This window comes from Octopus sinensis, linkage group LG10 (genome assembly GCF_006345805.1).
Source record: "Octopus sinensis linkage group LG10, ASM634580v1, whole genome shotgun sequence".
In the NCBI taxonomy this organism is placed as follows: Eukaryota; Metazoa; Mollusca; class Cephalopoda; order Octopoda; family Octopodidae; genus Octopus; species Octopus sinensis.
Window position 1 is genome coordinate 56,959,848 of NC_043006.1, and position 11,745 is coordinate 56,971,592.

At 34.3% G+C, this 11,745-nt stretch overlaps 1 protein-coding gene across 1 annotated transcript in view; it reads left to right on the forward strand.

The window, feature by feature from the left end:
* The window catches only part of LOC115216679 (N-acetyllactosaminide beta-1,6-N-acetylglucosaminyl-transferase-like), a 41,905-nt gene that overhangs the window by 23,272 nt on the left and 6,888 nt on the right, over nt 1-11,745 (forward strand). Inside the window, exons 2-3 of the mRNA XM_029786186.2 lie at nt 2,679-2,871; nt 4,749-5,290. Of these exons, the coding sequence (XP_029642046.1) occupies nt 2,679-2,871; nt 4,749-5,290 (735 nt within the window). The remainder of the gene's footprint in view (nt 1-2,678; nt 2,872-4,748; nt 5,291-11,745) is intronic.

The following is an 11,745-nucleotide window of genomic DNA, read 5'->3' on the forward strand; positions in this document are numbered from 1 at the left end:
GGCAAGTCTGCTACAGAGACATTGAGCAAGCTTACGGCGACGAGGCAATGGATCGTACGCAATGTTTCGAGTGGCGCTTCAAAAAGCACAATAGAGCCTCAGCTTAGTCAAAAGCATGTTCATCGTCTATTTCGATATCTGCGATATTGTTCATCGAAAATTCGTTCCCCAGGACCAATCAAGAGTTCTACTGCGACGTTTTGAAGCGTTTGAAGAAGGTCATTCTGTGAAAGTGACCAGATATGTGGAGCGCCATGAATTGGATTCTTCATGACAACAGTGCACTCTTTCACGAGCTCTCATCATTCGTGCGTTTCCCGTCAAAAGCAACATGGTATCGCTTCCGCACCCGTTCTATTTGCAAGATTTAGCACCTACGGTCTTTCATCTCTTCTCCAAGATGAAAATACAGCTGAATGGTCACCGTATTAACACCGTTGTCGAGACCCAGAGCGAATCGCAGCAGGTCCTTGGCTCGATACGGAAAACTACTTCCAGACCGGATTCCAAAAGTAGCAGGAAAGCTGAGGACGGTGTATTGCTGTACAAGGAGAATATTTCGAAGGAGATCATGTTAAAACTAAGTAAATGAGTTATTTTTTTATTAAACATAAATAGTCCTGGAGCTTTGTGATACTACTTCGTACAACATTGTTATTGAAGTGGAATAATTTTGATCAAGTATTATGTGCACCGACTGCCACAGGGAACACTGAATAAACATATTCCTTTAATTGATTTGAACTGACAAGATTAGGTCAACGTGTTTTATAATTTTGACTACTTACAAGCAAACACAGATATTATTGTTTACAATAATGTTTTATGGGTTCACATATAGATGTATGTATGAGAAATTTATGAACTCTTTTTTTATGGTGCAGCCCGAAAACTACAAAGGTACAGAAAGTGATTGCGGTACTTTGAAAAACCACCAAGACAAAAGAAAAGAAATTATGTTCTGACTGGAGACTTAACGCAAATGTTAATAGCGGAGCGGCCTCCGTTAAAGTTAGCCAAAGGATATGTGGTAGTGTTGATCAGGGTAACAGATTAATTCTAGAAAATGATTGGGACATATTGAGAGAAGTGTTCAAATACCATCAAATTTTAAGTAACTTATGCATTTGACATTGACTTCTAAGCATTTGTTGAAATGAAAGACAATCGATTATATAGACAGACAAACTAATGGAAAACAGTGTATTACTGGTATTTATTTTGTCGACTTCGTTTAGGATGATATGCAAAGAAAATTTTGGCTCTGATTTGGAACTGACACAAAATTAAATGATATTTTACTGTCTCGGTACTAGTAATCAAAATTATATGTGGCTATATGAGGTAAAAAAAAACACCATGGCCTACTCCTTGGAATTTTAATAGTTTTGTCTTATAGGGTCACCAATGCTTTCCGTCTGTTCAGATATCGTTATAGAAACAACAATGAACCGATATCGACGCCTAAGCACCCACTCCCCCCCCCCAATCTAAGTGTTTAGTAAAAATAAATCTACAAAAATTAATCAAAGTAAATGAACAATATTACATTTCATTCTGCATGCTCTGTTATAGACCTATAAGGAATTTCATGAATTTAGATAATTTTGTCGAGAGGAAAAGAGGAATATCACGTTTCGTGAGTGCTCATCCATCTGAGAGAAAAAAAAAGTTTTCACTTTTTCCACGTATTACTATCATCATCACTATCACCCCCGCCACCATCACTACCACCATCATCATTATCCTCATCCTCATCATCATCATCATCACGTCCACTTTTTCATGCTTGCATGGGTCACAAGTTGAATAGATATATTTTCGGTTCGACCATCGAGTGAAGGTAACGGGCCCTATCTATAGGGTCAATTTAATGGTAGATTGGTGTGGATCCTGGTGGATTAGTTTGTTCATTCGATACTCATTGAACTGAAAATTTCAACTGGAACGTAGAGACTCCTCGAAGTGTTAAAGCCATTTATATGCATTTCTTTCAGTATTAGCGATTTCTTTGTACGTAGCCTAAATATCTCGAGCAGCTTTGGCAATTTGGAACCTTGATTGAAAACGATGAGAAGAAGGTGTCGAAAATTTTCATACCTTTCTACTTGCCATTCCATTGTCAAATGTTTGAAAAGAGGTAAAATTATTCAAATTTCAAAAACGATAAACTTGAATTATAGAGGAAGAATACAGCTACAAATAAAATATAAAACGCTACAATAAAAATATTTTCCGTGTTAATTCAAACAACAGTAAAAAGAAACGAATGAATTTGTTTGGCAATTCAATACATAAAGTCATCTCACTGTATCCATCCACTGAATCTACTCACAAGGCTTCGGTCAGCCCGGAGCTGTAGTAGAAGACTGAACACAAAATGTTGTAAGTGGGAAACGAAATTTTTAACAACACAACCATGCCTTTGAATTTTGTTACTCGCAACGTTATACCATCAAACATTATTGTGATGTCGCTTGTTCCATATTACAAACCGTAATTTTGTCTTTATTATCCTTCAGACATGCTTCTAACTTCTGTTAGGCTTCAAAGGATAAAACAGAATATGAAGAAATATAAGTCTCACGGGTTTTATTTTACGAGTTGATTGATAATTAATTGATTTCCCAATGAATTAAATGACACTATTATTTTATTATTTTTATTTTTTTATTCAGATTAAGGAAATACTGTGCCTTTCCGTACATACTTTACCGCCAGAGAACAAGTTCTATCTTAACTGTGTTATGCATTTGTTCAGTGAGTTTATATTTACTAAATATCAGACATTCACCTCCAGGAAACGAAAATGCCCTCACATATGATGCTCCCCCCTTGGGTCCGTTTGACTGTGCAGCGCTTATAAGACAGGTAAATATCTTTGTTTGTTTAACCTTTGACCTCATCTATTTCAAACCCTCAGCCTTCGTACAATAGGTTCAAACGTTTTCGTGTTGAAAACTATCTGGAAGCAACTTCGAAAAGGCATTACCTTCTCATTCTAAACGACAACAAAACAACATTTCTAATTTGTACAGTAATCTATCACTCTAGACGCTATTTATGACTAATTCTGATGTCTAGTTCTTATCGTTGTTGTCTGCTAGTAATTCCTACGTTTTATGGGTCTTCTCTTATCTTTTATGCTATTAGTCTCTAATCTTCTTTGCTGTGTCTCTCGTAGCTCCTATATTATCCATTGATTACCACCAATATTATATGTCAATTATTTGTTCTCATATATTGCTATTAGGGTTAAACAAATTCGCCTTCTAACTATTAAAAGACAACGAAAATTAAATGGATTGGTCATACGGGTGCTCGATAGTAAACAAAAAAAAAACGACATAATTGAAACAATAATTTTTGTTTAAAAGCCAATACAAGTAGCGTGAATAACACCAATAACAGCACAATTTTTTTGCAACAGTCGTAGCTCATAACGAGCTCCTCGATATGGAGTAGCTCTTGAAAAAAAAAAAGATAAAATACAGACGTGGTATGTTGAGAAAAATAGTATCTTCTTGCTCAGTTTTCCCCATGATTAGCAAGAAGGAGTTTCCATATACACTCTAAAATAAACAGAGAGAGGGTTGTAGCCGATGTGTGTCAGAAATTTTGATCTCTTGACTAAAGCAGTCATTTGGAAGAATGTGCTTTTGTTTAAGTTCAAGATGAGTTGCAGAAGTAAGGACAAACCGTGTGCTATAGGCTTACCTATTGGGTCGTGCCGCAATATATAGGAAAAGAATATAATGATAACAGCCAGAGATATTGATACCAACATTGAATCTTGGTTTGTCATCACCTTCGCAGTATCATTGTAAAAACGGGCAAAATGTGTTATAAACATATATAAAATACGATGTATGATAACAACCTAACAAAATAGCCTTAAAGGAGATTATATTGCTAGGTCGTTGTCCGATTTTGCATATAAGTATTGGTACATTACAAGTAGACATAGCAATTGAAATTGGCAAGGGCTGGGTAACCAAAGTTGATGTGGTCAATTATATCAGTTTACTTATTGCATTCTATTTTATTTATGCGCCCTTTTCAAGCCTAGCCAGGATCATGGGCCCGGTTTCTCGGTTTCTATGGCGTATGTGTTCCCTCCAGCTGGACGGGACGCCAGTCTATCGCAGCGTTACTCAAGAAACAGTGAGAGAAAGTTGGGACGAAAGAGTACAACAAGGGTCGCCACCACCCCCTGCTTATATATATAAGCAAACTTTAGGTTTCTTCTCAGTAACTGCAGTACTACAGTGAATTTGCCTTAAAGTTGAAATATACCACTAACATATTTTAACTAACCTAAAGTTCACTTATGCCTAAAAATGCTTGGATTTCTCCTAACCTGGCGGCCTATTGGCGCAACTGAATCAATGTTGTTGACTATGTTTTAGCTAATGCTATGGCTTTAGATCTGCCCAGAGATACCTCTCTTCAGTATTTCCCATTGACAGCGGTTAAAGAAGTAGAAACACTGCGTCTGGGAATTCGTCAGGGTTAAACATTGAGTAGATATGGTGTTTTTAAACCTTTTACCATAAGAGACAATATTTTCTCCGTGGTAACTGCAGTGAATTTGCCATTTAAAGTTGAAATATGCTATAAACGTATTTTTACTAGCCTAAAGTTTGCTTATGTTTAAACACTGATACTGCTGAATGTGTGTGTATGTGTGTGTGTGTGTGTGTGTCTTTCATCTGCTTAGCTTTAAATCCATTTTCTTTTCTCGCCAGGATGAATTTGCTTCATCGAATGCAGAAACATACTCTACTTTACATCCGCATGTTTCATTACCTAACGGAGAATATGCTAAAAACCTGTGTCAAAATTGTGATGAATTTCGGAAACGTGGCAGGTATATCTCTATGAATAATGTTACAAAAGAAGAAAAAGACTTTCCTCTTGCTTATTCCATCGTACTTTACAAAGAACCCGATCAAGTTGAAAACTTACTGAGGGCCATTTACCGTCCACACAATTATTATTGCATTCACGTTGATAAAAGTTCTGATCCTTTGATATTGAGTGACATGGAAGCGATAGCAAAGTGTTTACCTAATGTTTACATTGCATCTCGCATTATCGACGTTCAATGGGGACAATTTTCTGAAACTGAAGCAGAGTTAATCTGCATGAAGGATTTATTAAAATATAAAAAATGGAAGTATTTCATAAACTTAACGGGACAGGAATATCCGTTGAAAACCAATCTACAGATTGTACGTATTGCTAAAGCGTTTAAAGGAGCGAACGATATTGCTGGAGTACGTGGAAAGTAAGTATTACTCTTTGATCGTATAGTTTTGCTGTTTTTGCAGTTTTCTATACTGCATTCCTAAACTGAAAGTTTTTCTTACTATTGTATAAAACAGGGGGACGAGTAAGAAGAGGCATATATATATATATACACACAAGTATATTAAGTATATGATTTACATTATAGGAAGAAGTTCGACAAATTCAATTACAATTTTCGTAAATCATATTTTTGAGAACATATAGACATGTACGTGTGTATATGTATATATATATATATATAAGGAAATTTTATTTTATAAGTATGATAATTTACTTAATACAGGTGAAGAGCGCAAAATAAAATGCAGACATAGGTTACTTTACCTATATAATAAGTTTCATGATAAATAATAATTTTTTAATAACATTAATAGCTCCCTATTAAAGGTTACTTTAGTTATAAATTTTATGTTTAGAGTACCATTATAATTCTTTAGTTATGTAGTTTAGGTTTTAATTATAGTTAGGCTATAATTGGTATTTCTTTGTATTAATTAATTTATTATTAATGTATATTAATATATAACTGTTTATGGAATATTGAGTCTGATCTGAAATCCACCTGATGAATGCCCTTTGAAGAGACATGAAACAATTGTAGTGGCGAATTTAAATTTATTTCCTTTATATTAAAATTTTTTTATGTATCGGATTAAGTCTTTCTTTGTTTGATTTGCAAAATAGTGGTTTTGTCTCTAATTAATATTATATAATATTTTACTATAAAATTGGATTCAATCCTAAATCTGATTTTTCCCTGTAAATTTGGATTTATTCCCTAATATTTATATATTTATATATATATATATATATATATATATATATATATATATATATATATATATAAATACATGCCTATATGCTTTTTATATATAGGAGCGGCTGTGTCGTAAGTAGCTTGCTTTCCAACCACATGGTCCCGGGTTCAGTCCCACCGCATGGTACCTTGGGCAAGTGTCTTCAACTATAACCTCGAGCCGACCAAAGCCTTGTGAGGGGATTTGGTGGATGGAAACTGAAAGAAGCCCGTCGTATGTGTATGTATGTATATGTGTGTGTGTGTGTGTGTGTGTGTGTGTTTTGTTTGTCCTCCCACTATCGCATGACACCCAATACTGGTGTGTTTACGTCCCCGTAACTTGGCGGTTCGGCTAAAGTGACCGATAGAATAACTACTAGGCTTACCAAGAATAAGTCCTGGGGTCGATTTGCTCGACTAAAGGCGTTGCTCGGCCGCAGTCAAATAACTGAAACAAGTAAAAGAATAAAAGAATATACACTATTATATATATATATATATATATATATATATATATATATTATATATATATAATATATATATATATATATATATATATATATATATATATATATATATGTATGTATGTATGTATGTATATATATTATATTAAATTAGGGGATTTGGTGGATGGAAACTGAAAGAAGTCCGTCGTATGTGTATGTATATATATAAAAATTATCGTAATTATCTTAATTCTAATATTTATATACATTTATATATTTTCATTGATAATTTATATATTATTCAAATATGTATTTAATAGTATGAATAGTCATTTTTTTTTTTTGTAAAATATTTTTGCAATTAAATATTGACTATAACTGATATTAGATTATTTGTGGATTTCTTAGCTTAAAAATTAATACTTAAAAATTAAAAATTAATATTTAACATTATAATCGATTGTATGACATAATTATAATCGTTAAGTTTCTACTTTGATAATAGAGCTTTTTATAAGAAAAATTATTATTTTATTTATTTCTTATAAAATATTGTTTAAATATTTCTGATTATTTATTTAAATATTATAATTAACCTAAAGATTGACTATAACCATAATTCGAATTATTAATTGAATTTAAATTATTGCTATTCGAATTGGTTTATGGGCATGAAACGATCGTAGTAGTTTTACTCTTTATCTTCTATTAGACTTTTAATATTTTTTGATAGTTATATTTAAAAATAAAAAATAAAAATTTTAAATAATATATATATATATATATATTTATTTATATATATATTTAAAATTTTATAAGTATTAATTATTAATTTAAATAATTTTCTAAATTTTAACTTTAATTTAAATATTTTAGATTTTGAATTTTATATTTTATATATTCTTTATTAATTAATTTTATTTCTATGTATTGGTTTATGATTTTCACTGTTTGATTTGCCTAATAGTAGTTTTATCTCTAATTTAATATAATATATATATATATATTTATACTATAAAATTAGACTTAATCCTAAATCTAATTTTTCCCTGTAAGTTTGGATTTACTCCCTAATATTATTATTATTATTATTAATTATATATATATATATATATATATATATATATATATATATAAAGAGAGAGAGAGAGAGAAAGGAGGTAATCAAAACTGGGACATGAACTATTTATTTAGCGCTTTCGTCCCGATAATGCATTCATCATGAATGATGAATCCCTCAAAGAGACGTAAACACTAAATAAATAGTACTTATCGAACGCCTGATTACCTTCTACTTAATATACCAAATCAGTACACCACCTCAGACAGTCTACACTCACCCGCTCACTTCCGCACACACACACACACACACATGTATGTATCTCCCACTCTCTTTGTGTGTCTTGTGTGTATGTGTGTGTGTGTGCATTTGTGCCTATGTTGTCAAGCCATCGCTTGACAACCAGTATTGGTGTGTTTGCGTCCCAGTAACTTGGCGATTCGACAAAAGAAACCGTTAGAATAAGTACCGGGCTTTAAAAAATAGGCACTTAGCTGCTTCTTGCAATGCATACCAATACAGACATCTAAAGGAAATTTATTTCAAGGTCTTTGTATCTATTTAACCTTCTTCTTCTTCTTCTTCTTCTTCTTCTTCTCTTCTTCTTCTTCTTCGTTCAAATTCCGCTGAGATCAACTTCACTTTTCATCGTTTCAGGATCGATGAACTAAGTACCAGTGAAGCACTGGGGTCGATGTAATCGACAAGTCCCCTCCCCATAAATTTCAGGCCTTGTGCCTATAGTAGAAAGGATTATTGTTATTAAGGCGGCGAGCTGGCAGAATCATTAGCACGCCAGGCGAAATGTTTAGTTGTATTTCGTCTGCCGATGCGTTCTGAGTTCAAATTCCGCTGAGGTCGACTTTGCTTTTTATCTTTTCGAAGTCGATTAATTAAGTACTAGTTGAGTATTGGGGTCGGAGTAATCGACTAGTCCCCCTTTCCCAAGAATTTCAGGCCTTGTACCTATAGTATAAAGGATTATTATTATTATTATTATGTGTGTGTGTAATACAAAAAAGGGACAACAAAACATCCAGATAGACGGTACAAAGAAAACAAGGACGGGTCATTCGGAGCTTTCTTTCCTCAGTCGAGTTCCAGATTATCTTTGCAATTTCGGCTGGTTATACTCGAGATTGCTCCAATGTGGCCAGTCCCAAGAAAAAACTAAGTTAAGAGCATTAGATTCCTTGGAAGAAAGCAGCGAATGTATACGAAAACAAGGACGGAAAAAAACGGAGAATGTTACACGAATACAAATAACAGGACATAACAACAGGTGTCTTTCGACTGACGACGAATTAAATTAAGCTGGCCTGTGCGGAAATAAAGCCTTACGGTAGGGATACAAGATTTCACAGACACAGGGAGGAACACAGATGTTGCACAGACGACGGCCGAACCAAGAAAGAAAGATCAAGCTTGACCGAACACTGGTCATGCGGGGAGAGGAGATAGGTTGAGGCAGAACAACGAGCTTCTTTCAGTTTCCGACTACCAAATCCACTCACAAGGCTTTGGTCGGCCCGATGCTATAGTAGAAGATACTTGCCCAAGGTGCCACGCAGTGGGACTGAACCCGAAACAATGTGGTTGGTAAGCAAGCTACTTACCACACAACCATTCCTGCGCCTATTTGCATTATCTTAAAAAAACAATTTATAGCTTCCAATGTCTTCGTCATTCTACACTTGTTTTCATTAAGTCCAATCTACTATACGTTTTGTCTATATGACTTCGTAATTCTGTGTTAGAACGACCATACTTCTTATTACTTCTTCTATTATCCAGTTTAGCTACACTTTCCAGCATAACTTTGAAACTCCTTCTAGAATGTTTCTCTCTTGTGGTTCGACTCTTCGTATACATAATTGTTGGTGATTCTAATCGGCATTTATGAATTAATTATACAATCTTTGTTTTAAAGATTCATTGACTTCTATAAATTTACAAATTTTACATTGCCTTTGCTTAATATGCACAGATATATCATTTGATATCATATCACGTGAATCTGAATGTCCCTCTTATAGGATACAAAATTATATATCGCATGTGTGTCCTTAAATTTCAGGCACTTTAGTAACTAAGAATCTTAACTACTCATTCCAGGTCATAAAAAAATAATAAATGCGCCCTTTTTAAAGCTTAGACAGGCTCATGGGCCCAGTTTCCCGATTTCAATGGCGTATGTGTTCCCCAGTTGGACGGGACGCCAGTCCATCGCAGCATTACTCATTTTTGCCAGCTGAGTGGGCTGGAGCAACGTGAAATGAAGTGTTTTGCTCAAGAACACAACGCGTCGCCCGGTCCAGGAATCGAAACCACAATCTTACGATCATGATGCTGACACCCTAACCACTAAGCCACGCGCCTCCACATTCCAGGTCATCCGATTAAATAAATTGTTTTTAGTACATCTGTGGTCATATGATGTCTCGTTCTTTCCAGCCCTACGCCTAGGTAACTGGTGTGTGTATGTGTGTTTGTGTGTGTGTTAAGGGACATGGGTGTTAAAGGGCATGGCTCAGTAGCTAGAGCGTCGAGCTCACAATCATGAGATAGTAGGTTTGATTCCCGAGCCGAGCAGTGCATTGAGTTCTTGAGCAAGGAATATTATTTCACGTCGCTCTACTTTACTTAGCGGTAGAAATGAGTTGCTACGTCACTGGTGCCAAGCTGTATCGGCTTTGCTTTTCCCTTCAATAACATCGGTGGCGTGATGAGGGAAAGCTGGTATGCATAGGCGACTACTAGTCTTCCATAAACAACCTTGCCCGGACTTGTACCTCGGATGGTAACTTTCTACAAGCAATCTCATGATCATTTATGACCGAAGGTCTTTTATACACACACACACACATACACACACACACACACACATACACACACACACACTCACACAAACATACATATTGTCAGTAGTTCATATATTCGAAAATGAAGCACACTCTTAAAACATTAGAGTGGTAACATATTCAGAAAGTTGTTTGTTATGACCTGTTAGAATGACTATATATATATATATATATATATATATGTACATATATATAAATACATACGTACATATATGTATGTATGTATGCATATTATTTTATTCGAATCAGCTTGTTGATACTCTTGGGTTTCACCTGTAGGTACACAGGACCTTCAAGCAAACTGTAACTGGAGCGTTGCTGGAGTTTATATATTGTCATTGGGTGTGATGATGGGTAGAAAATATGTTGAGATTGATGAGGAGAAGGTGGAGGAGGAGAACAGGACGGAAGAAAGGAAGAGGAAAAGGAAGGAGAGTGACCAAAAGAAAAAGAAAAAAATAGTTTTTACTTTATCCTGCAGGGTGTCCAAAATCCCCCCCCCCCCATCACCAAACAAACTTGGTGGGATTGCCGGTTTTGTCACCGAGGATCCAACAAAGCAATAGGTTGTAGTTGTTATCAGTAACGCTGTGAAGCAATCTGAACATACTAAAATAGAGAAAAAAAAATAAAAAAAAGAATTCAAGAAAGAAAGGCGGGCTACTGTTTTGGATAGATGTTCGATAGTTCCAGTAGTAAAATGAAATAAATAACATAAGGATGAAGACAAAATGGGGAAAAAAATTAGGAATATTGGTAGGGATATCAATGAAAAAGTTAGAAAGAAATTGGAAAAAACGCTGAAAGAAATATTGAGAAAATATGATTAAAAAATAAAACGACAATAGCTGAAAAAAAAGATTTGCAAGATAACGAGGTAGGATCTTTTCTGTTTAGCAGTACTTTTTAAAATTTTAAAATCAAGAGAAAATTTTCAAATCTGGTGTATTGGTGTAATTTTTCATGCTGGATACATGAAAAATTCAGTTGTTCCAGAAAATTAAAACAGAAAAAAAGTTTCAGAAGTTTAAAGTTTGATCATTTTTACCCTGTCAGAAAACAGGATTTGAAAGCTCTCATTTTTGTGCGTCACTGAAATCGTAAGACGACAAAACAATATCAACAGTGTAACGATAGCACATGTTTTAAACATTTAATAAGCCATTAATGACCAAAAAACAAGTAAACTACACATATTTTATAGTTTTAAGCATTCAATATGCATTTAATGCGAAAAGAGTAAGCAACACATTTTGTAGTTTTAAG